The sequence below is a fragment of the Molothrus ater genome, chromosome 15, assembly GCF_012460135.2.
Source record: "Molothrus ater isolate BHLD 08-10-18 breed brown headed cowbird chromosome 15, BPBGC_Mater_1.1, whole genome shotgun sequence".
Taxonomy (NCBI): Eukaryota; Metazoa; Chordata; class Aves; order Passeriformes; family Icteridae; genus Molothrus; species Molothrus ater.
In genome coordinates this window covers 7,680,803-7,707,468 of record NC_050492.2, presented here as the reverse complement: position 1 = coordinate 7,707,468, position 26,666 = coordinate 7,680,803, and the positions used below count along the sequence as shown (strand labels likewise).

Genomic DNA, 26,666 nt, shown 5'->3' with positions numbered 1-26,666 from the left:
GCAGGTTCACAGTATAAGAGAAAACCCCGTGGTGTTCTCATGTCAGACACATGAAATTTTAATATGCAGAGCATGCATCTGCAAACCAGATAAACCTAAGCACATCATCTACCACTTACTGAGTCTGTGTCTACCTCTTTTGATATGCTAAGTTTGCAGCCTAACCACAGTTATTTCTGAGCTCTGTGAATTAGTCCTCTGTAATAAATTACTGTTGACTGAATCATTACTAAGATTGCATTAACATTAATGCTTAAGACAATACACTCCACATCCCTAATTTCCTCATGGGAGCAGGCATGCATTGCATTTTACTATGGTTCTTGCACAGCCTCAGGGCAGGGCAGGTGGAGGGCTGCTGCCTGGGAACCCCTGATCCATCCCAGCTGGCCCCCACCCTGCTCTTATCACTGGGGACAGCTTAGACTGCTCAGTAGCCCAGGCCTGGCACGAGGATGTCCTCTCCAAACAGGAGATATCTGAGGCTTCCCATGACATGAGTTCTTTGCCGACATCCAAAGCAGCAGCAGATCGCTGCCTGGCCAGATAAGTGTTGTCACAAGCTTCTCCTCCCCAGGCACCGCCGCTTCCACTCTGTGCTTCCTTCCCACACTCCCCTGTCGCCCTCTGTGATCTCTGCTGGAGCAATGCTTCCCTGCCTGCCCTCGCCCATCGCACATGGGCATCCTCGTCTGGGCACAGCCCGACCCGGGCACCCTGCTCACAGCTCCAGGGAGCTGCCTGGTCCGAGCAGGGCAAGCACTGCGCTTGTTTGAGACACCACCGCGTTTCTCAGTGCTCCCTGAGTCATTTCAGAAGATGACAGCGTTGTTCAGATTTCTGAAATGGCTCTGACAGCTGTCCACGTATGGGACTGTGAGCAAAGCCAGAGTCACGTGTGGAGCAGGAATAGTAAATGATAGGAGATGGGAATATAAAAAGCTCCTCTCTCGGGGCCAGAGCTGCTGCAGGCTCCTTGAGCAGACAGTGCTGACCTTGTCTGTTGCCAAGAGTGAACACTGCTGGGAAAAAGCACTGGGATGCATTAGGGACGGGATTTCAGGGGCTGTGAGAACGTTCGATTCCTAAAGCACTGTCTGGTCCTTGTGTTTCCCCTGTACCAGTGTGCAGGAGGGCTCCCATTACTGACGTCGCTACCTTTGGTGGGATGAGCCAGGGAGAGACCCCGCCGGCCCGGCAGCTCCCAGCTGATGGCTCCTGTTCCAGCTGCCTGTCCATTAACCGTGCTCGATATGCCCGGCTGTGCTCCGCTCCCGCGGGGGTGGTACGATGCTGTGCCTCCATCTTGCAGCACCAATACAGGGGATATAGCCTGTTTTGGCTCCCGAAGGGAGGGATTCGGGGCTCGGGGAAGGCTGGGGGCGGCGGAGCCATCGCCGCGCTCCCACCGGGCGCTGATCTCGCACCGCCAGCTGCTGCCGATACAGCGGCCCGGTCCTGCCGTGCCGGTACCGGCACCACCCGCTCCGCTCCGGCTGCGGCTGCCCAGGCAAATAAATGGAAAAAACCCGGACACGCCTCCTACGAAAGCTCCGGAGCCGGCGGCGGAGCAGAAGCGGTGCCCGGGGGAAGGCTCCGGGGATGCCGCGGGGAGGCGGGGTCGGCAGAGCCCGGGGCCGGCCGAGCCCCCCCGGTCCCCTCCGGCCGGGCCCGCCGGGCCAGGACGCGCCGCCCCGCGGGGGCCGGGCCGGGCTGGGCTGGGCCGGGCTGGGCGGAGCTGCCCGCGCCTCCGCGGAGCGCGGCTCCGGGGGAGACCCTCGGAGCTGCTCCGCGCTCGTCATGCGCGACTACGATGCGGCCACCGCCTTCCTGGGCGAATGGGGCCGCTTCCAGCGCCTCGTCTTCTTTCTGCTCAGCGCCAGCATCATTCCCAATGGCTTCAACGGGATGTCGGTCGTGTTCCTGGCCGGCACGCCCGAGCACCGGTGCGTCGTGCCCCGCGGGGCCAACCTGAGCGGCGAGTGGCGCAACGCCAGCATCCCGCTGGAGCTGCGGGACGGGCAGGCGGTGCCGAGCCGCTGCCGCCGCTACCGCCTGGCCGCGCTCGCCAACTTCTCGGCGCTGGGGCTGCGACCCGGCTCCGACGTGGAGCTGGAGGCGCTGGAGCAGGAGCCGTGCCTGGACGGCTGGGAGTACAGCCGCGATGTCTATCGCTCCACCATCGTCACCGAGGTGCGCGGGCCGCGGTGACACCCCTACCCCGGGCCGTGCTGGGGCCAGGGCCTGTCGTTCTGTCCGGGGGAGGGCGAACGGGGAGCAGGAACCATCGGGTGAAGTGCCTGTGGGGAGGGGTCCGGCTGGGCACGATGTTGGGAGAGGCAGGAGGGACGCGGGAGGTAAAGGTTGACGAAGGAGCTGCGCGCCCTCGCCGCTCCAGCTGTGTTTGCCAGCTGGTTTTACTCTGGGACAGGTTTGTGTGGAGGGGGAGGCAGAGGCTGAAAATTGAAGCCCGGTAGTTTCCTCCTGCAGCACGCTGACCATGCCGGTAATTTTCTATGTGATGGAATTGCTCGTCCTCAGTGCAGCGTTGAATGGGGACACGGACGCGTTCAGATAAACACACCCCCAGCTGTCCGGGGCTAGGGCAGAGCGGACCCTCGCTGGCCCGGTGCCCTGGAATGCCGGTGCTTCCGTGGCCGCCAGCGCTGGGATCGGCGGGAGGCAGGTGCCGCGGTCACTCCCGCGGGAGCCTGGCCTGGCTGTCCCCTCGGTTTGTCAGGCTCTGCCTGCAGTGGCATCATCTGTGCAGAGCGTCACGGGCGAACATCAGCGGTGCCGGGCAATGGGAGCACTTGTTTGCGTCTTCTGGCCGTGCCATGCTGTGGGGGCAGAGCCGTGCTGTTCCGTAACGCTGGCACGGAGCGGGGAGCTCCGTTAGAGAAGGGAAATGACTCCTCTGAAGCTGCAGGAGTGCTGTTGCTGTTCCTCGTTGTGTAAGGGGTTTCAGGGAATAACAGGCTCGCCCTCGTGGCAGGCAGTGGCAGCTGGCAGGCTCCGCGCTCCTTCAGCCCAGGGCCGCCCTCCTCACCCTCGGGAGCGTGAGAGGGAAAGGGTGGGGATCCCTCCTCACGAGTCCCTGTGACTCAGCAGCAACATCTGCCACCAATAAAACATCGGAGGATGGCACAGCCAGGAAAGGTTCTGATGCTGAGGCGAGGAGTCTGTGCCCTGAGGACACAGGACCGGCTCTGTGCCAGGGGTGGGCAGACATAGGCTCAGCCACATGCCATGTGGGCAGGAGGTGGGCAGCCTCCTGTCACCTGCTCAAAGGGATGCCACTGGCACATGTGACACTTGCCATTTGTGCTGGCACTGGTACTCAGTCGCTGGAGATCCTCACAATATCAGATCAAGGCAGGGCTTCATGGGAGGCTTGCCCTGCTCCTGGCCATGGGCAAACTGAAGCAGCAGCCTGGCTGCTGCCCACATGCCCGGCTGGCACAGCTGCTGCCCACATAACCCACAGGCTGGCACGGCTGCCAGGCAGGTGCCTGGTGGCCACCACTGGCACAGACAATGCCACTCTCACTGCCAGAGGGAGGTCAGTTTATCCTGGTGTCTCTATGAGCTTATCTCTGTTTAGAGTCAGTGCGTGCTCTGGGAGAGGCAGTACATGAAGCAAAAGGAGTAGAAATGTGATTCTTCTTAATGAACAGTAAAACATTTATATTGGAAGATGCCAGGCAAGAGCATTCTGTGCAGTATTTGGATGGGATATAGCTGTGGGGTTTGCCTTGGGGCCTGGGGTGTGCCAGAGAGGCAATAGCCCATTCAGAGATGGAAACCAAATGCCAGGTTCCCATCTGTAAGCCAGATGGAAAAGGATACTTGTTTTTTTCAAAATTGTCACGGACATTTGGAAAAAATGCTGAATTTGGTTTCAAAACAAGGAAACAGGCACTGATTAAATACTGGAAAGAGGCAGTTTAGACAAATTTGAGATACTTATTTTTTGTACACAGCATTTTTCTCTGTATTAGGAAAGACAAGCCAGGACAGGCCACCAGAAGAGCTTAGTGAAGAAATGGCTTCAGAACTCAATTAAAGAACAGAACTTGATGGTACAGGATTAAGTGCTGGAGACTTCATTTGATTCATTCAGTTGCATTTAATCCTGTTACCAAATGCTGCTTGAAGGCAAGTGGGAGATGCCAGCTCAGCACCTGTGTTACTTGGTCTATGAGGACATGCTAAACTCTGGGACCAGAGAATCCCAGACTGAGTCATTTTGGTGGTCATAAAATGGAGATAATGGGGAAAAGTGAATGTGTCCACAGGTGATCTTTGGCCCAGATGTAAGAAAGGGGCTGTAAGAGCAATAGTGAGCAAGTGGAAATGTGATCATTGTGGGGTCAGGAGTGATCCCTTGGCTGAGATGAAGGGGTTGCAGGGTTTCCTTTTCCTATTGGCAGGCTCCTGGGGTCTGTTACATTGGTATGCTTTTCTGGAACAAATCTACTTTTCTTTTACTTCCAGATAATGATGTTCAGATCAAACATGACTTAGAGGCTCAAGGACAAGCACTCATTTTGCTCTTTGGAGTAGGCATTAGGATCCAGTTAGTACCCTTGAGCCAGGCTGTCACCGGCACTGCTCCCTGGGGACACTGAGCTGCTCTCCACCATGGGGGCATGGCGTGTACCCCAGACACCACTTTGTGGCCCCTGCAAAGGGCAGAGGGAGTGCCAGAGGCTCTGCAGGGGCTACTGCTCTGTCCCCTAGGTCATCCTGCTCAGTCCCTGTCCCAGCCCTGGCACTGATGTTAGTGAAGGCAGAAACCAGAAGCCTTTGGGACTGGCAGAGGCAAGAGACTGGATAGGAATTGCTGTAGTTTAAAGACATCTGAAGGTCTTTTCTGTTCTGTTCTGGTTTTTTCCATCAGTGGAGAGCAGCCCTGCCCAGCCCTGGAAGCCCACCCTGTGCTCAGGCATGGAGGTGAGTGACAGCATGGCAGAATCTGCATATGCTCAGTGCTTGTCACTTGTGCACTGAGCAGAGCTGGTGTCATTGCTGGACCTGGTACCCAGGGAGCAGGATGGGGCCATCTGTGAATAATTAACACTTCTTGAGTTATTCATGGTCAGCTTTACTCTTGGAAACAAGTTCAGATTTTCCCTGGTTTGCAGCCCCACCCATTTACACGAGGCTCCACAAGTGTTTTCTCCTCTGATGTGAATGGACTGTACTCAGGGGGTTAATTAGTGATTTCTGATTGGCAGGGGGGCACTTGGGGCAGTCAGGGCACCTTCTCCAGCAACTTCAGTTTTTCAGAAAGCTCCTCCATCTATAGAGCTCCTATCAGCTGCACTTAGCAGAATTGGCTCTTGCAGTAGCTGGGAGCTTGTTAGAGAGGGCTGTAGGGATTTGATGGGAATAAAATGATTTAATAACAGTGTTCTTGAGCAGCTCCTATTCCTAGCATTCAGAGGCCTTGCCTGGAATCTTACATGAACTTTGCTCCCCAGTTTGCTTTGCTAGGGACATTACGGAATTACTTATTTTCTGGTTAATGTATAATTAGCCCAGTAGAGACATTTTGGAAGTTTTAGCTGTAGGCAGTTTTGCTGTGGCTGGGCCTGTGGCCATGGTGTGCTTGGTGCTGTCTGTGAGGGATGCAGCTCTGAGGAAGGGGTCAAACAAGCTACATTTCACTTTTCCCTACACACTGAAGCACTGCTGAAACCTTACCATCTTTCTATGTGGTTGATCACTGTGCATGAGCCTCAGTCAGAGTGAGTGCCTGTGGGGATGGGAAGCTGGAATTTGGGACATGAGGTGTAGCTGCAGGGTAGGGCTGTATTGCCCAGGTACCATGTGATATTGGAGCTAAAGCAGGTGGATTGTTCACTCAGCAGCTTCAGGTATACTTAAAGTCAGATGGATTTGATGTGTTTGTGTGTTTTCTGGTCAAATGCAGTGAGTTTCTGTACACAGTAACCCCTCTTTGGACAGCCAGCTGCTGTGTGCTTTTTATACATCCCCCCAAATCTGACAGACTTGACTCTGTACAGTGAATTTTTGCTGGATATGCAGTATATCATGGGAAAAATGGAGCAAACACCTGGATAGGAGGCATTTAACACCAAGGAGGTAATGCAGTTTCATGAGCAAGTTATTATTTAGCTGGGTTTATTTTACAGCCAAACTGCCTTTGGCACCATGGAGACCTTTTGAAAACATTGATCCTTAACCTCGAGCAACTCAAGTCTGAAGGTCCAGGAGCAGGTGCTCAGTACCCAGATAATTGACAATAGTTTGTATGAGCTGCAGATTCTGCCATGCTGTCACTCAACAGCTTTCCCTGAGTGGGGCAAGGAAGGTGCAGGATGAGTGAAAGACCTCTGCCCTGCACTTGAAATGCTGTGGGTTTTGTAGCTGAATTTTGCTTTGTTTTAAATACTGGACTTGATTTGTACTGACTTTCTTTACAGAAATCTGTTTTCTTTCACAGGTGAAGTAGATCTCTGCATCTGTTTTTCACAGCTATCATCCTTGAATGTACCAGAGCCCCACTAACCCACATGCAAACCTCCACCTTCTCAAAACACAGTGCATATAAGTGCAGGTGTGTGCCCAGACAGGCCCACACTTCACCACCTCTCCCTTCCCAGCAGGGACAAGAAAATACCTTACAGAAAATTCTGCCACAGGGTTCTTTTTGTTCTTAATCAGAATAAGGTCTTGGAGGCACATTTTAGTCCACAAGGCTCCTTGTTCCTGCATTGAAGACATGTGTGTTCCTCGGGAAGAGGCATGGGCTGTGTATTTAACCTCAGCTTCTTTTTTTGTTGGTAGCTGGTGTTACTTTGCAGGCTGGGCAAAGGGCAGAGGAACTTGACTCCCCTCTGCTGGCAGGGTCCTTCTGTTCTGTCTGAAAATAGGCATTAATTGCATCTCCTGCCTAAATTATAGTCCAAAGCAAACTGCATCAAACCACACCACCTTCCCTCTTGTTCTGGGGTTTGCCTGCCTATTCTGCAGCAGCTGTGAAGCTCACCCACCAATCCACTGGTGGTTTGTTTTTGGCAGGGCTTGTGGTGCCATCAGACAGCACCTGGGTGTCTCTGTAACACAAGGGCTGCTCCTTGTTGCCTGCAGCTGAGTGAGGAGCCTGAGCAGGTTTGATGGCAGGTTTCTGCTCCATCACCAAGCCTTTGCCTATGCTTGGCCCATCCATTCTCTGAGCAAAGGGTGGCTGCTGGTGCAGGCAATGCCCCTGCTCTCTGATAGCGTGGCTAATTATTAAAATGATGCCATGCTTTAATCTGTATCTAACTAGCTTACCATTGTGGTAGAATTATCTGATCTGAGAGTGACATGTTTGAAGCCTCTCCCTAAGTGCTCCTGGCAGGCATGCCTTAACCAGGAGATTAGTCACCAGGAAGGGAGCAAGCCTTGGCAGAAACATGCTCAGCTCTAACTTCAGTGGACAGAGGCTCATGATGCCATTTTTATTTTTTTAAAACCTTGTCTGAGGTTATGAGTAGTTTTAGGTGGAAGTTTCCACACTGGCTCCTGTCCTAAGTCTGCAGCCACAGCCAGCTGCAGTCATGAGGCTGTGAGTGATGGGTGGCAAGTCAGTGGTGCAGGGGGTGGGGTGGAACAGAATTTGGTAACACATCAGTGCAAGAAAAGACATTTCATTCTGTGTGTCTTCTTACACATGCTTTGTCAGCCCTAGAAGTTATAGAGATGCAGCAGGTTTTGTGCTGGCAGAGGTCAACTGGCAGCTGTCCTTAGCTGGGATGGTTCTTTACCCTTCTCCATTGCTCTGTTTCACTGGTGGAAGCATCTTGGACCATGGGGAGCCAGCTCCAGGGGTCTGGTGGGCACATGATGGGAGAATTGTACTGGAAGCAGGTCCAGGACAGCCCCTGAGCTGCACACATGGGCTCCCATCAGGTTTGGCATGGCTGGCCAGAGGCAATGGGGCTGTGTCAGACAGCTGCTGGTGCTTTGGCCTCATGGAGTTGCCTGGGGAGAAAATAATTTTCCCTTCATTTTCTTGTGCTTTAAGCAGGATATTCCAACAGTGACCTTGGCCAAGAAAACAGTGCTGGTGATGGGTGGAAGTGTGGGAAACAGAATTCCATTGCATGGAGATGTGTGTGTCTCCAGCCAGCAGCCCCTGTGCTGGATGAGGCTCAGCACAGCACTGGGGCTGTGTCTGAGCACAGGACTTTCTCTTGCAGTGGAACCTGGTGTGTGAGGACGACTGGAAATCCCCACTGACCACCTCCCTCTTCTTTGTGGGGGTCCTCATCGGCTCCTTCATCTCGGGGCAGCTCTCAGACAGGTAATGCCATGGGCAGAGCACACCTGGGGCATTTGTTTTGAGAGACAAAAGGAGTGAAATGTCCAGTGCTCTGAGTTCTGGTCTAAATTAGGTAACTGGCCTGGCTTCTTCAAAAATCCCATCCTGGTTTACCCCAGGTGAAGGATTTCTCTCTCTCTTGGGCACTTCAGAGCCCAGGGACTGATCTCCACAAGGAGCCCATGTGGCTGCTTTGCAGATTGATGCAGTGGCTTTCCCTTCACAACCCACTTCCCATTTGTTTCTTTATCCAGCCTTTTCAGTAGTTTAAAAGATGCTGGGTTTTGTTGCACATTAACTGATAATCCCTTGCTAGAGCTGCAAGATAGGAATTTGCCCTTTGAATGGAATCTCCACACAGGAGAGATGGTTTGGTGGAAACAGAGTAAGGACATGTGAGAGGAAGGAAAAAAGATAACCTGAAAATGAAAGCAATTGTCATAGCATCTCACTAAGTAGATATAAATGTAAAAAAAAATCATTAAAGGCATTTGATAATTGTCTCAGCAGTGTTGAGGTTTTGGCCTTACCAGTGTTGAATGCAGAATACACATTCCCTGTGCAAATCTCTGCTCCATTGAGCCCTCAGCCCTGTGTCCATAGCCATATGGTGAGATCTCTGGTCCTGCTCTGATTGCTCTCTGGGAATGAGGATGTCATGAGGTAGCAGTGCTCCTCTGGGTGCTTAGTGGAGGGGTTTCAAAACTCACTGGGAGTCTTAATCCTAAAGCCTCCAGCATTAAATTCCATGTGATCTGAATTTAATCTCCTGACTCCTGCCCCAGTGCAGAAGTCAGTTGGTGTTAAAGTTTGAAAGGGAGATGAGATAATCACTAAATCCCAGTGGTGCCATTTCCCAGTGGGAGCATTTGAGGAAGTGTGTGTGCCCTGGTGGCAGCACAGCCACTGAGAGCCCAGCTCATGCCTTCCCACATGAGCTTCCTTGGATTATTTGGGGCTTTTGTCAGTAAAGGGTTGTGATCTGAGCCTGTCCCTAAGTAATTTCCACATGCCTGCCATAGAAGCCTTTCCAAGTGAAGGGCTGCTGCAGGCAGCAGGTGATGCAGCCTGTGCAGCATCTGTGCCACAGGTTTGAAAACCTGAGCTTGTCCTGCCTCTCCAGGACCACAAGCCATGTAATCCTAATGCAGAGAAACAGGTGACACAAAGGGGGCAGTATGTCTGGCAACTCAGACCAGAACCAGTTGACTATTTAGCTATTTAGCACACTCAAAGCATAATGGTGTTGCAAAGCATAGGTACCAGTAGCCTAAAATCCATCATTTTCTCACTTTCAGGTGTGTGGCTTGCAGTCTGCATGTGTCTCCCTATTGTACTGTTGCCTGGTCTCCTTAATCTCTGTCTAGTGGCTTTCTGAAGTTTCTGCTCATAGCTTTTCTTTGTTTGTCTCGTGGGTCTTGGAAATTTTAATATTTTTTTAATGCATATGCATATGAAAATAATTTTTGTTGAGATGAACAGAACTTCAGGTTGTGCTGAGATGCATCACTTGAGATTGGATGTTTGTTCTCCCTTGTGCCCTCTTACATAGGCCCCACCATAAATACATGCTGTTTCAGTAATAATCTTTTTCTTTACTAAAGGTTTGGCAGGAAGAATATCCTTTTTTTGACAATGGCTGTGCAGACTGGCTTCAGCTTCCTGCAGATCTTTTCCACCAGCTGGGAGATGTTCACAGTGCTCTTCCTCATTGTGGGGATGGGACAGATCTCTAACTACGTGGTGGCCTTCATTTTGGGTATGAATATATTTGCATTAGATTCAATGTTTGCTTAATGTACTGTTACTTTTTTTCCCTCTGAACCTGGATCATTTAATTAGACAGTGGTAAATCTGTACTGGTAAAATTCCTACTTTAGGCCAGAATGATTGGTTTTTTGCTCTGTCATTCTTCAAGCCTATACTTTCTGTAGGTTTAGAGAAAAAGAAGAGAGCAGGAAGAGTCTAAATAAACATCCATTTCATTCCTCTTTGGAAAAGACATTCAAGGCAGTGTCCAGGGTTTAGCAACAGCAGCAGTTCTGAGATACAGAAGCATTTGGGAGCATCCCTGCCTCCCTCTGCACCCTTTGCAGAGAGGTCAGTGCATACCTGGGTGCAGAGCCTTGGAGCAAACCAGCAATTTCCAGGCATGATGAGTGTGAGAGGGACCAGAGCAGAGGAGCTGCTGGGTGCCAAAGCCCCAATAGCCATAAATGCTCTCAGTGTTGAGATCAGTGATAAAATCCTAAGTTTTGGAAGATTTTTTGCTTTCTTGACTATGGGGAGTGTAGGAATAAAGACCCAGCAGCTGCATGGCCTGGGGACCCTGCAGGGAACAAGGGACCCCATGGGAAGGGGACCCCACAGAGGTTCCCACTGGACACGGGGGTTTCAGGAAAGGCAACAGCATGGGCAAATTATGGGGATGAGTGATGCAGGTTTCAGGGGGGAAACTGGGATTTGCTGTCTTTAAAGTCTGTACAAATATAGATTTATGGCTAGTTTTAAACTCCTGGTATCAACATTACAATTTGTAGATTGTAATGTGAGCTAGATTAAAATTGTACATTACTAGTTAATGCTGGTGTTTCCTACCCCATGAGGTTTAATGGGGAAAAAAACAGTCCAGAAGAGCATAAGGTGAAGTCAGTGCTGTGAAAAGGATGCAGCACTGTGTCCCCAAGCAGCCACGAGTCACTGCTGCCTGTGACACAGGGAGGATTAAGGTCAGGCTGTCAGCAGGGAGATCCCTTGTTGCCATCACCATTGTAACTGTTCCTGCCACTGCTGTCACCATTGCCACTGTTCCCACTGTCCTGGTGGTCTAATCCTTGTGTGGAGCTGATGGAGCAGGAGCAAATGCCTGCCATGGGAAGGCTGGGAGGTACAGTACTGGGTAAAGCTGAAAATCCTTGTGGAAACACATGGGTGTTGTGTAGCACAGAGGTGCAGGTTCTGATCAGGCAGGAATTTAGCTGCCAGCTCCCTTGGGAATGTGGGGCACAGCTGGATGTGGATTGGGAGCTCCCCTGGGAATGTGGGGCACAGCTGGATGTGGATTGGGAGCTCCCCTGGGAATGTGGGGCACAGCTGGATGTGGATTGGGATACTGTCTCAGTGCTCAGCAGAAGCAAAGCTGGAAGGGAGGGCCAGGAACACCCCAGTGGACAAATGGTTCTTCTGTTGAGAGAGGGGACTGAGTTTTCCCTGGTGCCATCAGGCTTGTTTAATGGGTTAGCTGTTGTTTGCTGGCCCTTGCCCCACTGGGCTGTCTCTTCTGCCATCCTCTCCTCTGTTGCCACAGTTGCCACAGCAGCAATGGCTCCCAGGGAGCAGAGGCAGATTCCTGGGGCACTTGGCAGCAGTGCTGCCACTCCCCAGCAGCCTTGAGGCTGGTTCTAAGGGCAGGGTTAATCTAAACTAACTTAGACCTTAGCTTCCTCCTTTAAGTGAGCCATCAGCTGGCTGTCATGGGCAAGGAGGGAGGTACTTACAGAGGGGAAGTACCTTACTTCCCACCCTACACTCCACAGCCAGGTGTCCCCATAAGCACTGTGACTTCTGCCTGTGGCAAGGCAAACCCAGGAGCTTCCAGGAAGCTGCACATGATAGAGGTACTGAATAGGAGAATATACCCATAAAAAGAAAAGTAACTCCTTTAGAAAGCCCATCCTGATTACAGGATGTGCTGGAGATGCTCCCCTTGTTTCATCCCAGAGCAGGCAGGGCTGAGCTGTGCCTGGCAGGGCAGCAGTGACACCAGCACCTATAAAGGCCCCATTGACCCTGGCTGTGCTGCAGCCCTGGCACCCTCCATCCCCAAGGGCAGTGGGTCTTTTCCCAAGTTCAGCACAGTTTCTCTTGTCACTCAATCTCTCAACATCCAAACCTCTGTTGCCTCCCCCTGTGCAGCTCAGACCCTGTTTCAGCATCCTTAGCCACCCAGGCTCATGCCGCCATTTGCATTGTTGCCCACCTTCATGGAAATAGCTCCTCCTGAGCTGTTGGTGAACTTCTGTAGTCAATGTTAGGGTTATTTCAACCATGCTGTGAAATTTCTCTCATAGCTTTAGTCTCAGTTGTTCTCTGTGCTCAAAACTGTTGAGTTCAGGTTCTGGGACTGTAAAACACTACAGAGGTTTGTGAAGGCATGTTGGTATTGTCCAAGAACTGCTGCTCCATGGCTAGGAGAATGAGGGAAGAGGAAAGGCAGGAGAGACATCATCTCATACTGTCTTTGAAATTACACAAATTATTATGTAACATGTAACAGGCTTAAATCAATGTTTCAAGTATCAGACCTCTCCCAAGAAAGTCCCTCCAAACAAGAGCAAGTCAAGAGGAAGATGGTAACATTTATCCCCACACACCCATTTTAGCCCAGAAAATTTTGTTTTTGTGGTTTTTTACTGTGACTTTATTCAGTTACTCCCAGTTTCTGAAATGAGAATTCCTGTAACTATCAAATAGGAGGGTTTTCCAGTCTTGGGTGTTTTTTTTCCATCTTCTCTGCAATAATCATGGCAAGAACTCCAACAATAATAAATGTTGGAGTTCTTGCCATGATACACAGCCCAAGTACACTCTCCACACTTTGTGACCCTCAGTATGCTCAGTGTCATTTGTGTTTTAATTGAGTCCAGATCAGACTGTGGCAGTTATGGCCCTTGCAGTGCTCCTGATGTGAAGGAGAGCTCTGCACACCAGGGGCTGAGAGCTCAAGGAGAAGTGAGGTGGACCTGAGAACTTCACTGGATTCTGTTAAGGAGTGGCTGGGTGTTTTATAATAAAAGAATTGAGGTGCTGTGGAAGGCTTAGAACTGTCTGAGTTTTCATGACTCGATATTAGGTTGCTGCATGGTGCAATGGCTGTAGGACGCTTTCCCTGACTGCTGCCTGGCTACTGGAACAGTAACATTACTAGAGGATGGCATCTTCCCTGGTTCTGTCCTTCAGCCCTGATGTGCCCATCCAACATTCCAACCTTCCTTCTGTTCCCAAAAATAGGTGGGAAATTTGTTTCCACCTCACCTTACTGTAAATTCACATCCTTCCATCCCATGCCAGTCTGCTGTGCTCAGACCTTTGCTCTTTCAAAGTGAAGTGCCCAGCAGTGAATTAATCTTAAATCCAGATGGGTTAAGTGGGGGAGCAGGATGAGTGTGTGGGGAAGGCTCCTGGAAGTCTGCCAGCCATCCCCCATGCCTGTCCTTATCTGTGTCTGCCAATGCATTAATCAAAGCAAACAGAAGTAGCTTCTTTATCTGAATGTTCCCAATACTCCCAGCAGCTTTTCTGTACAGGCATGTCTGTGCTGTGCTGCTCTTTTCTAAGATTGTTTAGCTTATTTTTTTGTTGTTGTTTGTAAATGCAATAAAGTATTTAGTCATGCTTGAAAACAAAGAGTTAAAATGCTAATCCAACCTCCCTTGTTTTAAACAGGCACAGAAATTCTTGGCAAATCAGTTCGTATTCTATTCTCTACATTAGGAGTTTGCATATTTTTTGCAATTGGCTACATGTTGCTGCCACTGTTTGCTTACTTCATCAGAGACTGGCGGATGCTGCTGCTGGCGCTCACTGTCCCGGGGCTGTTCTGCATCCCGCTCTGGTGGTGAGTCCATGCCGGGGCCACGCTTCCACCTCCCCTCCCGCCTGATGCTCTTTGTGCTGGGTCAGGGAGGAGGGCACTCTTCTGTTCACCGCGTCACAAGGCTCTGCCTTCAGGGGACACTTTTTGTTTGGGGTTTCTTGCCAATTCTAAGTCGAGTACCTACCTAGACAGCCTCGTTGGTGCTGTGTACTTGAAGCCCTGCTCTTTTTAGCTGGACTGAAGCACTGAAGAAGGGCAGATAGGCCTGTTTGGTTGCTGCCTTTCTAAAGGGACAGGTGTTTGAAAATAGGAAAGGAAAAGCAAGGCATCACTCACACTCTTAAGAATAATTCACAATAGGAAGAGTCCTTTCATATTGTTCAGGAAACTCCTTTCTTTTTCCTATCTTGAAAAAGTAAGTGAGCGATTAGGATCTTTATAACAGTTGAATGATTTACACACACACACACTTCTATAGTCTAAAACACCTCCTGCATGTCGCAGTCTTGTTAGAAGTATCTGCTGATGGTTTGTTGCTTAATTGGGGTTTTTTTAACCTCAGTCTTCAAACCAAACCTTTAAAACGGTTTTCAGCTCCACCTCTGCTGTCATGGGATTTTAAAGACAGTCTGATTCTGTTTAAGGGTCAATTTGCTTATTTCACTTGAAGTGTTTCAAATTCCTTCCTCACAGCAGCGTTTCCCTCTGCACCAAGCAGCTGTTCTCTGGGGAGGCTGGTTCTGGATGGGACCCTCTCCGATGTCTGCTGTAAAGCAGGCACTGTGAGGCACAGGAAAATTGTCCCCAAGGCATGGCTGCATGGCTTCAGAGTCCTGCTTTGAAATCTATGGGCTGGGAATTCCCAGGCCTTTTAAAAGCTTACACTTAAAAGTGCCAAAAACTTCCTCTCATGGCACTTTGGGGCCTGGGGGGGGGTAGATGGGGATCAAGGTGCCCTGGCAAAGCTCTGCCAAGGCAGGTTGGTGTTAGGTGGCATTTTGGCATGTGGACCCACTGCTTCCATGGGCCATGTGATTTGCACATCCCTCTGCTCTGTACAGTTCTTGCTCTTTCACTCATTTCCCTTCCAAATTTTCCAAAAGGTTTCCTGCATTATCTCTGCAGTCTCAAGATCCTCAGCTTTCCCAGTAAGAAGAGCAGTGGGGCAGCTCATCTTACAGAAAGTCCCATTAGTGATTAATGATCAGATATAAATCATCTGATGTTTGCAATTATTGACCTGGCTTTGAGTCAGTCTTTAGGGCTCATCAGAAAGGAGTGCCTGACCTGCTTTTTTTCCAAGGAGAGGAAAAAGTGCTGCTGGCTAAAGGGAGAAAGATAGCATTTGTTAATACCAAAGGATTTAGTTAAGGAAAGTTAAAGTTTTCTGTCCTGTGCTTGGTGTTAATTCATTCAACATGTGCCTGTGATTGATTAGAGAATGTCATCAACTCTGCAAGGGGACACTGCCCCTGCCCTCTGCCTGGGAAAATCTGCCTCAGAGCTGTGGTAACATGGTGAGGTTTGTATATGAGATTCCTATGACACAGAACCTTTAAATACACACTGTCATATTTAAAGCATTTCCACATTGTGTGCAGTTTCCTAAGAATATTCACACTGGCTAAGCTACTCCCATCCTATCTGTCTATCTGGTGACACCTGGTGGACATCAGTTATTCCCTAAAAAACAACCACTGAGGACAAAGCATCTACTTTAGCATCACAAAAGGTCCCATGTATTTGAATGACATTGCCCACATGCTTCTGTGCTGGCTGTCTCCTGCTGCAAGCAATCTGTGACATCCGAGTGTAACTCCTAGGCACAATAAATATGTTATTTATAACTTGTTACTTTTGGGGAAACATTGAATAATTTCTTCTGAAACTTATTATAGGATCATTCCTGAGTCTCCTCGGTGGCTGATCTCCCAGGGAAGATATAAGGAGGCAGAAGCTATTATCCAAAAGGCTGCAAAAATGAATGGCATTCCAGCCCCAGATGTGCTTTTTGACACTGCAGAGGTATGTTCCACACATCCTGGTGCTTTACCTCGCTGGCACTTCCCTCTTTGGCTGGTTGTCTTGTTGGGAAATGCCAGCAGAGCTGGTTTGCACCAGCAGCTCTTGGGCTGGCAGTGGCTGCTGGCCTGTGGTAAGTGCTGGGTTAGCAAAGTGATCAAAGAGATCAAAGTGAGAACCCAGAGGGAGGTTTTATTTGTTTGCTTTTCACAGTAAAATTCTCTTCCTCAGCAGTTGTTTATTGTGGTTTTCAAAACAAGGGTGACTCAGATTGCTTCATCCTTTGGGCACTGCAAAAACCTAAGGAGAATGTGTTTGTGCCCATTTCAGTTTGGTGCTTTTTTAGCAGTTTAGCAAGAGCCCTTTGCAGGGGCCTGTGTGGGGGACCCTGAACCAGCACCCACACGAGCTGGGTCTGTGTGGAGCCTGAGGGACTCCTCAGGTTGCCCAAAGCACCTGAGTGCTACAAGGGGACTTGAAAACCATGATGTGAGTGAAGACAGGGAAGAACATCAAGCTCTTCTTCAAAACTGTGGTTTTTCTGTATTTCATATCTGTTGGTTAAAAGAAAAAAGTCTGGTGAAACCTGGCAGCCCAGCAGCAGGGAGCAGCACAGCCACAGTGGAATGGTTGGATCCTGTGCTCATCTCTCCCTCTACTGGCTCTGCTCTCACTGGAGCTCCTCCAGAGGCACCTCTTTCTTGTGCAAAGGCTCCTCCGGCCCTGCCTCAGCAATGACCGTGTGTCTGTAGGTCGGATCTTCCTCTGCTGCCTTATACTGCCACCTTCCTTCTGTGGCAGAGAGAGCAGAAAGCAAAGCACCGTGTGCTCCTCTGCAGTGTCTGCAGGACAAAGATGCTCTGAGTTACCCCTCCCCTGGGCAGGATCCATCACTTGACTGTCACACTTATATTTTGGCTGAAGATTTCTTTCCCAAGTGGAAGTTTTTGTGTAAATTGAAGTGTGTGTTCCAATTATGTGAAGCTCATTCTACACCAGCCATGGAAAAGCACTTCTCTTACTTCACAGCCAGGCCTCAGATGTCTTTCAAACTGGGGATGACTTTTTTGGATTGCAGCATTTTATCATTCCTGCATATTTTCATAAACCAAGGAGACACTCACCTGCTTCATGGAAATTTTGTGTGCCAAAGTGTCTGTTCAAAAAAGCCTGAGAAACATGTCTGCATGCTAAGTCTCATGTTGGAAGTATTTTTCAAACATTAATAGAAAGACACTCCTTTGAAACCATCATCTATTCCTAGGAAAGGGTATCTCCTGGATAGTCCTGTAGGGAGAAGCAGGGTGGTTTGTTCTTTGGGCCTGGGGGAAGCCTGGCCACAAGTTCTGGCTTTGCCCTGGCAAGGGCAAAGTGTGCAGGTAGAAAGGCACCCTAATGCCACCCAGAAGATTCCTGCTTCAAGCCTCAAACTAGACCCTCTATCTCCAATCTGAGGTGGTGGATGCTCCTGTGATGTGCCCTGGCCTCACCAACTTTTCTCATCTGTTCCCTGTCAGGGTGCTGGCAGGCAGCAAAACCGGCTGATTTCCTGCATTCATTTCACATCACTTATGAAGGTTTGAGAGAGTTGAATGGACAGTGCAGAGAATGGACAGAACAATGCCTCTGGTACTGAGGTTACTTCTGGAAGTACCATGTGACATCCTTAAGGAAATGTTAACTCATCTGCCTGCTCAGCTGATTCTCCTTTCTAATTAATCTTCGTGGTGCAGTGGAAACTCCCATGAGTACAGCTGGGTGCAAGGACCAGCTCCACCAAAGGACTGTGCTCCCTGGTGCAGAAGTGGCCCTTATCCCCTGATAGCCATAACTCCATAACTGCCTGGACTGTGGGTAGCAGAGGTTGTTATGCTCTTAGGTGTGTGGGAATTTTTTTGGTTTTGTTTTCCTTTTTCCTTCAGATGCAGGATTCGAAGCCCCAGCAGCAGCAGAAGGCTATCCTTCTGGACCTATTTCGAACCCGAAACATTGCAACTATTACTATTATGTCATTACTTTTGTGGTAAGGAAATGTGTATTCCTAAAGTACCCAGGCAATAGAACAGTTCCTGATTTGAGGGCACATGCCACGGGTTTAGATAATAAGTCTGAGCCTCGGAGTCGAGCTCCAGTGGTCCTTGGCTGGTACATGGCCCTCAGTGTCCTCACAACCACACTGCATTAACACACCAGAATATGGAGACAGTAGCCTTGACTCAGATGTAAAATAGTTAGAAAACTATATGTAACAAATTGTGCATTTTTAAGTATGTTGCTTTTTTTTTTTTTTTAATGCTACCCATCTCTGTAATCTTTATTTGAAGATACATGTTCTTTTTGAAGCAAAGGCAGCAACTCAGTAACATAATAAGAGACAGACCCATGGCCAGCATTTTTGTTCTGTTTTGTACTGTGCCCATCTCAGTGAGATCCCCTGCCTGGGCAGCCATGAGAAATGAGGACCCAATAATGCCATATAGACAAACCAGAACTCTTTCTGTCCATATTCACTCCAGCAGAAAGGAACTGGCTAGCACATTTGGTAAGGCACTCCTGAGATCTGAAACATGAACATCCAGCTCTCTGTGAAGATTAAATAAGATATAATGGAACTGCTGAGGGTGGGAGATCCTGACACTAGCTGCAAGTAGGAATGTAGTTGGCTTGGGAAGCTTGCAAGACTTTCATTGTGTCTTTGAGTCCGTTGCAGTGAAAAGCCTTTGTGAACAACTTCCACAAAGCTTTTTTGTGGTTTAGTGTATGCAGAAAGGACAGAGAAATCTGAGGTGTCTTCAAGCTGCTGTGGATATGATCACTGAATGGGATGACAGAATAGAAAGAGGGGGTTGCCACTGAGACTTTTTTAAGCCACAATGCCTGTGGCGGTGCTTTGCGGTATCCTATTTTTGTAACGACATCTGAGGCAACACTGGAGGCATTCAGAGACTGCTGTTTCTGGAATAATTTGGTTTTATTGCTTTTCTCAGGTTTTTCACATCAGTTGGTTACTTTGGCCTGTCCCTCAGCACTCCAGACTGGCATGGAAATGCCTATGTCAACTGTTTCCTCTCAGCTGTTATTGAAGTTCCAGCGTATGTGATCGCCTGGCTTCTCCTCCGCTCCCTCCCACGGCGCTACTCCTTATCTGGCACCTTGTTTTTAGGGGGAAGTGTTGTCCTCTTCATTCAGCTGGTTCCTGAAGGTACAAAATTAAACATGTGACTTAAGTATACGAAACATTCAAAATGTGTTATGGTACTGTGTAATAGTACTGCAAAATTACTGGAAACCAGGATCAAATTTAGAATTCGAGGTCAAGTTTATGCTGATCCCTTGCAGCCTTAGGTTGTTTATTTTGCATTTGTATATGCTGAGTCACACTCAACTCTCATTTATTGTGTCAAATTACTGAGCTTTATATAGTTCAGGGGGAACCAAGTTCTAAAATGAAAGCTGAAAGTGTACTGTGATTTATCTGGTTGTGCTTCCAGGCTACAAAAACCTGCATCCGGATTTCCCTGTGTGTAAATCTCCACAGGAATTTGTGAAAAAGGGGTGGGTTCAAGCTTGCAGTTTATTGCTGTGTAATCCAGAGTTTTGTTCCATTTCAAGAATGCTGTTTTACTTGAAGACAACCAAAATCTGAAAAATACAAAATAACCTGAGCATCTACATTATGCTTAGTGGGGAGTTTGGAGTCATCTAGGAATGGGATTAATACTTTGTATAATTAAAATAACCTAAAGTGCCCAACTCATGACCTTTTGGAAAAACACAGCAATACAGTCTTTTGGATGTAGAAGTAATACAGGTAATAAGCACAGGGTGTTGTTTATTCACCTTGATTTTTTTCTCCTTCAGAACTTAATGTCCTGTCTGTTGGACTGGTGATGCTTGGGAAGTTTGGCATCACAGCTGCATTTTCAATGCTTTATGTCTACAACGTGGAGCTGTACCCCACGCTGGTGCGGAACATGGCAGTGGGAGCCACCTCCACGGCCTCTAGGCTGGGCAGCATCATCGCTCCGTACTTCGTTTACCTGGGTGAGATCTCCTCCTTCCTGCCTTGCACCACACAACTGCCACAACAGAGAAGTTGTCTGAGCTTCTACAGTGCAGGCTCAGCTTTAAGTGCCTTCACTTGTTGGCTTTTCAGTTCCTTCTCTCAGCTTGGGTGTGAGCTCACATGGCAGAAATTAAGTGGAGCTCCCTGGGCTTCACAGAAGGATCAGGCACTTCATTCCTTTAGGGACCATTCATGTTTCAGTGAAGTGAGTTAGAGCTGGTCCAATACAATGATGATGTTTATAAGCTGTGCAAGCAGAGTGGCTGAAATGATAATCACATCTCGGGGTGCCAGTTAGTTTCCCAGGAGAGTGTGACAAGAAATGGTCTTGCAGGTAAGGAAATGTAGCAGTAGGAAATTCATTGCATGGGACTGTCCCTGTGCATCCTGAGATGGGTATGTTGGCAGGTGGGAATCCAAACATTCCCAGGATTTGTGCTCTCCAAAGTAATACATGGAAAACGTACGGTTAAGTGGCATGAAAGTGTGTTTACTTGAAGTGGGTTTTTAAATTTTTTTTAAAGTTTCTAAACTAGTCATCTCAGCATTCATTCATTTTGCTTTTTCTTATTGCTCAATATTTCTGTAAGCAGAATTATTAATTTCCTCATAGGCTTTTTTTGACACTCAATGCCATCACATTCTGAGTGCTGCTCATATATTAACTGACAAATACTTTTTGGTTTGGTTTGGTTTTTTGTTTAATACATAAAATGCATGTTCCTCATGTTGCAGACAGGAAAGAGTGATAGAGGTTAGGGGACTAAGGGTGAAAGTGAATACCTTCTGTTCAGTCTGGGGTGCTCAATCTCTTCTTTCTTTCATTCACACATGATTTATTTCCTTCTGCCATCACTGGACCCATGTCAAGCTCTCTCTGCCTCTAATGAGTGTTGCTTCCTGCTGAGATCTTTGATACAACATGAGCTTGACTTTGCTGGCTTTGACAAAACATTGCTGGTGTACTGCTGAGGGGTTTGTGCTGATTCTCCATTCTCCAGGAAAAGTGGAGAGGAGATTACTATCTGTAACTAATCAGTGTTGACTCACCTCTGCATTCCAGTGTTAACTGGAACACACTGTACCAAAAATGATGAAAATGCCTTGTCTTAGTTTCATACTTGTACAGTGCAAATGTGAAGTGAAACGGTCAGCTGGACTGTGACTCTCCTGAAGGTCTTCAGTCTCCATTGCAGCACTAAGAGAGAAATGTAGACAAAAAAAAATTTTACTGATTGTTTTTTGTGGATTTATGGGTTTTTTTTTCTCCCAGGTATCCATAGGCTCAATCTTTAAAAAAGTCTTGTTCCAGACATCAAAATAGTTTCTTAAACTTTAAGAGGTTTGAGGAGAAAGTTGTCAGCTGCTGCTATTTGCTACAGCTAAATTAGGACCTTGCCATTCATCCAGCTCAAAACCACAGAGAAGATCAGATCACAAACTTCAGCTCTGTGAGACATACCCAGAGGTCCCCTCTTAATCTGAGTTTATTCCATACATTATAAAGCATATTGCTCTATCCCAGCTATAAAATAAAGCTGTCAAGTCCAGTTTGGTACTTTCTCTATCTTCAATACTTTAACTCCTAGCTAATCCCTTTTCTGAAAGACCTTTTCATTGCTGTGCTGTTGTGACTTGAGGATCTTGCATCCTGCCTAAACAGTTGTGTGCCAGCTTGAGGCTGCTGGCAGAGGCTGCTGCATTCATGTCCAAAATAATTTTCTGAGGAGACTAAGGTCAGAGCCTCATGTGTGTCTTGGAAAGCTTGATGTTCTCTCCCTTTGCAGCAAGGAAGGCTTTAAAGCAGTCCCCCATTAATGAGCTGTTAGTCTGGAACTGACCTGTTCAGCTGACTTAGTCCCTTCCCTTCTTTTGCATCAGCCCAGCAGGGTGTATGATCTCAGGCAGTGATTAGTGCTTCACTGCTTACAAGCAATTTTATTCCCTCATATTGTATTATTTAACAGAGGATTTGGTTCTTGATGACAGTGTGGTACTGAAGGCTCCAGCAGAGCTATTGCCTTGCAAAGATGTTGATTATCCCAGTTGAAAATATAAAAGTATAAAAACCAACTAAACAAGAAACCCCAAACAAACAAAAAAAATGACCCAAACTTTTGGCTGCTACACAAATGTGGGGGTTGGCATAAAATTATGGTAGCTGTGGCCATCCAAGAGCACATTCTGAAGCTTTAAAACTGAAAAGTCCCTTTGCTGGCAGGTAATAGATGTAATTCAGCTTTGGATTCACCTTTGATATTGATGAATCTTTCAGCTTATTATTCCAATTAATTCTGCATTACACCAACGTTTGGAATATAAACTTTACATGTGGGTTTGTCAATTTTGGACATTGAGTACTGTTGGAATATTCTGTGTTCTGCCAGGTGCCTATGACAGATTCCTACCCTACATCCTGATGGGGAGCCTGACTGTGCTGATTGGGATCCTGACCCTGTTTCTCCCAGAGAGCTTTGGCAATCCACTGCCCGAGAGCTTTGAGCAGGTGCTGAAGGTGAAATGGTAAGGCAGCTTTCATTCAGCCCACACTTCATTCGAGTTTAGAATACAGTCCCTTTTCACAATCAGAAAACATGTTTCTTCAGGTCCACTGCAAAACTTCAAAGCTTTCAAAATGCCCTTCAGATTGTTTTCTTTGGGATTGGTAATTTGACAGACAATGACATCATACAATTTCTCCAGAATGTCTAAACCCGAGAGCTGATGTGTGCTGGCAAAGCAAGGCTGACCTTCACAGCACCTTGAGGCTGTTGCTTCAGATGTCCAGACATTTTCCATCCTATTATATAATTTACTCTCATGAACTCCTTATTTAAACTATTCCTTTAACTATTTATTTAGTAGGATTATATGCATTATGAGACCCTTCATTATTCCAGTGTAAGTTCTTTAGGTACTATTCTAAATTAAATGCAGGATTTCAACATTCTAGTCTCCTCCTGGGCAGCCAGAGACAGGCCAGGACAGCTTTTGATCTGGTTTATATGATTTAGCTGTAAGCAATGACAGTTCTCTTGTCCCATCAACATTGCTATTTAGGGTACCCCAGGCACACATTTCCACTCAGATCTATGCACATCCACTACAGTGTGAGAAAAATTCTTAGAGCAGCAGAGGGAAACTGAATTAACCAAAGAGCAGCTGCATAGCCACCATTTAGTTCAGTGAAAATTGGTATTGGAATGGAATTCGCCCCTGTAAGCAATAATAGCTTGAAAAAGATAGAATTCCCTTTATCTAATTCCTGGTCAGCATAAGGAGCTGTCATTATGCTTTCAGAAAAATTGCTAGGCCTTTCCTTGAGAAAGGACATGTTGCTCTTTATCGCAATTACTTCTTAGATGTATCATGTGGCTTTTCAGCTTTTCAGCTTTGCAGTTGAAAAACTGTAGCTAGAAATCCTAGAGTCAAACCAGATTCCCCTCGAGGTTTCTTGGATGAACAGCCTGAAGTAACTGAGTTACATTTGCTGAATGATGTTCAAGTTCCAGGCATTGTTTGCTACACTGCTGCTGCCATCCAGCAAGGAACACTGTACAGAACATTATATTTCATCTCATGTTTATACTAGCAATGTAACAGGGTTATTGTAGTGGTGCTTGTAGGAGAGGGAAGTGTCTGATGATACCCTGGAAAATGTGCTCAGTCTTTTACTTGCTTTCAGTTTCAGAAATGAGCAACAAACCACTGGCATTAGGAGTTCCAAGGAGAGTCCTAAAAGTCTGATAACACCTTTGTGAAGAAAGACATACCTCTCAGAGGGGCTGAAAGAAGAACAAAATCATCTCAAATGCATTTGCTGCCAGAGGAAAATGAACAAAACCCAACTGCACCATAGTTGTTATCCCCTGTGCTGCTGTCCCCAAATTATGTAGTATAGTGACCAGATGCTGTCTGCTCCTGCAGGACCATTATTCTGTCATTCAGTGTCCTGTTCCCTGCTGTTTGCCAGCAGACACAGTCCCCATTGAGAAATGGGGGCCTGTCTGTGCTGAACACAAGTCAAGGAGTAAGCTGGAAGTGAGCCTTAGAAATAACACAGCAGTGACTCCAGGCAGTCAGGTACTCAATAAAAGCTGCTGAAAGGGGAAAAAAAATAGCAAACCTAATGCTGGTGTTTTTCTCACTTTGTGTTGACTGGAGGAAGGGGAGCTGGGTGTCTGCCTTTCAAAACCCTGAAAGAAACATCCTGGCCTCCTTTGAAATCTGTGACCAAAGCCCACAGACTAAGTGGAGTCAAAATTCATTTGTAGCAGAGCAGACAGAGACTTCCTGTAAGGACATGGGTTTTAAACATGCCTTCAGAGGGGCTTTAGGTGTCACTTGCTTTTCCCAGGACCTGGGATCCCCCTGTTCCTGTAAAAGTTGCTGCTGTTTCATAAAGTCTGAGCCCACCCAAAACCCTCAGCTTTGTGAATCTTCAGTGTCTTTGGGGAAGGGGGAAAATCTTGAGCACTGAGAAAGGACTATATTTTGCTGACTTTCTGGTGGGTCACACCCACTTTCAACAGAAAAGTGAGCTGTAGCAAGTCCATGATCCTGTCCCAACATGCCATGCATTATAGCTTTCAGGTTTTTTGTGATATATGGACATAAGCAGTTTTTTAGCTATCTCGGGATGTTGTTTTGTCTTTTTCCTAAAGTATTTAATTTCTTCTTTGAATATATACCACTTTGTTCTGCACCTTCAGAGAACACTCACTGCAGTTTCAAAAGCTTTCACAAAACCTTTGTAGAATTTACAAACTTAAAGGCAATTTGATGCTCACAAAAATCTGATTTTCTGTACTGCATATGTTCACCTGCAGCTATTAAAAATTCAAAAGGACTAATTTGGGACCACAGGGGTTTTTATAAAAAAAAAAAAAAACCCAAACACCAACAAAACCAGTATTTGGTTTTCAAATCCTACAGATTATATATATTTGGGGTTTTTTGGTTTTTTTTTTTTAATTTGGCAAAACTAGACCGAGTGAAGATAAATGTCGAGCTCAGAGTTGTGCTTCTACTGTTTTATGAACACTACATTGTTTGAAGAGTGTAATTCTTCTTATTTTTGTATTTATTGGCTGTATGTGCACTTCTTGGTCACTTAAAGTCTGTCAGACCTGGTAGACTGATTTTTATTCTCTATAAATAACAATTAGCCCTGATTCACCTTCTGTAAGGGCTAACAAAAGCACAGTGTCTCATCTCTAATGCATGAGTTCAGGGTAGGTTGTCTTGTGCAGGCTCTTGGCACAAGAATGAGGCTCTCCCTGAAGTTCAAGCACAAATTTTAAGCTTTATAACAAATGCAAGGAACTTGTGCAATTAACTCAAGCTGCTTTTGGGAGTTGAAATACTATTTTTAATTTCCTGCAGTTATGTTTTTGCCATAAATGTAACATGGCATAAGAGAACCTGTGACTCCTGATCTTCTCATCCCTGCTCAATCAGTTTCTCTAATAACAGCAGTATTTAATCTTGCTTTTACTTTTACAGAGTAATCTAAATATGTACTGTTTAGATGTAACTGAATTTCTCAAGAAAGTCTTTTTATCAGCATAGGACAGGTTTGAGAACTTGAGTTAAATATAGGTGGTCATATTTTTATGAAGATTGTTATTTTGAGACTTATTTTATGTGATTGTAGGTTTGGGTATTTCTAAAAGGTAAATATTTTTGTACTCTTGAACCTTTCAGTATCTTAGAACCTGTTTTTCCTTTTTTAAATAAGAAAAAGTGCAGTGTTTTTTAAAATACTGTATTTTAACCAGTCTAGTTTTTCTTACTTAAACCATTGATCTTGAGCTAGCATCACATTTCAGTATTTTTTGCAACAGATTTAATAATCTTTCAGGGGAGTGGAATGTCCTTTTTAAAATTATATGATGTTGTTATAAGGCCTTATGGAGTCTGAGCACAGTGGAAATGAGGGAATCCCAGCTGGATTGTTCTCATTGATGCAGGGGTCATCACCCTGTGCCTCATCTGTAACCTCTGTCACCTTCACTGGGGTCTCTCTGTGCAACCTTGGATCCTCAGCTGACTTGCTGGATCTGCTAATAATTATATAAAGCTGTAGTAATTGTCAGTCATTGCCCTCTGTCTTCATTGCAATAAAAATGTGCACTGACATTGTTTCAACCTGCTTTGTGTGTGGAGTCTATTTGAAGAGCAAGTCTCTGAACTTTATTTTAAATAAATAAATAATAAAATGTATTGCCAAGAATTTTAAATAAATAAATAATAAAATGTATTTAGCATGGATCAGGCATAGAAAAAAAGCCCTGAAATAAGCTCTTTCACTGATTAAGTTCTTCCACACAGGGAAATTATGATGGTCTGGTACAGCTTTACTGCCTTTCAGGTGCAAATCCCTGGAAGCTGACTCTGGCCAGGCTCAAGGATGATTTTGTGATTTAACTCCTATTATGTGATTCATTTTCTACCTTTGAGATTTTTCACAGCTGTGTGATTCCAGCCTGGGATAAAAGATCATTGTAAATACAAATGTTCAAAAAATGGAGGGACGCTATTTTTTAAAATCAGTTAGAGGTGGGGAAAATATCAGCCGTAAAAAGCCACTTGAAAATGTGAATTAGCCTTATGAAGAGCAGGACCAAATTTGTGCAGTGATCAGT

At 46.8% G+C, this 26,666-nt stretch overlaps 1 protein-coding gene across 1 annotated transcript; it reads left to right on the top strand.

Annotated features, from left to right (window-relative positions):
- The first annotated feature begins 1,792 nt into the window (after positions 1–1,792).
- Positions 1,793–26,169, top strand: LOC118691983 (solute carrier family 22 member 4). Its single transcript, XM_036391527.1, has 10 exons — positions 1,793–2,193; positions 8,214–8,317; positions 9,940–10,094; positions 13,781–13,952; positions 15,830–15,956; positions 17,876–17,976; positions 18,941–19,155; positions 19,815–19,997; positions 22,407–22,542; positions 23,705–26,169. The coding sequence occupies exons 1-10, from the start codon at positions 1,801–1,803 to the stop codon at positions 23,778–23,780; spliced, it is 1,662 nt and encodes a 553-aa protein (XP_036247420.1). The 5' UTR covers positions 1,793–1,800; the 3' UTR covers positions 23,781–26,169.
- Positions 26,170–26,666: the final 497 nt, after the last annotated feature.

Bases quoted from the DNA above. Each gene is read 5' to 3' on its own strand.
- LOC118691983 (XM_036391527.1), top strand. From the start codon at position 1,801: ATGCGCGACTACGATGCGGCCACCGCCTTCCTGGGCGAATGGGGCCGC. The intron at 15,957-17,875 runs GTATGTTCCACA...TTTTTCCTTCAG, and splicing joins TGCTTTTTGACACTGCAGAG to ATGCAGGATTCGAAGCCCCA. The intron at 17,977-18,940 runs GTAAGGAAATGT...TGCTTTTCTCAG, and splicing joins ATTATGTCATTACTTTTGTG to GTTTTTCACATCAGTTGGTT.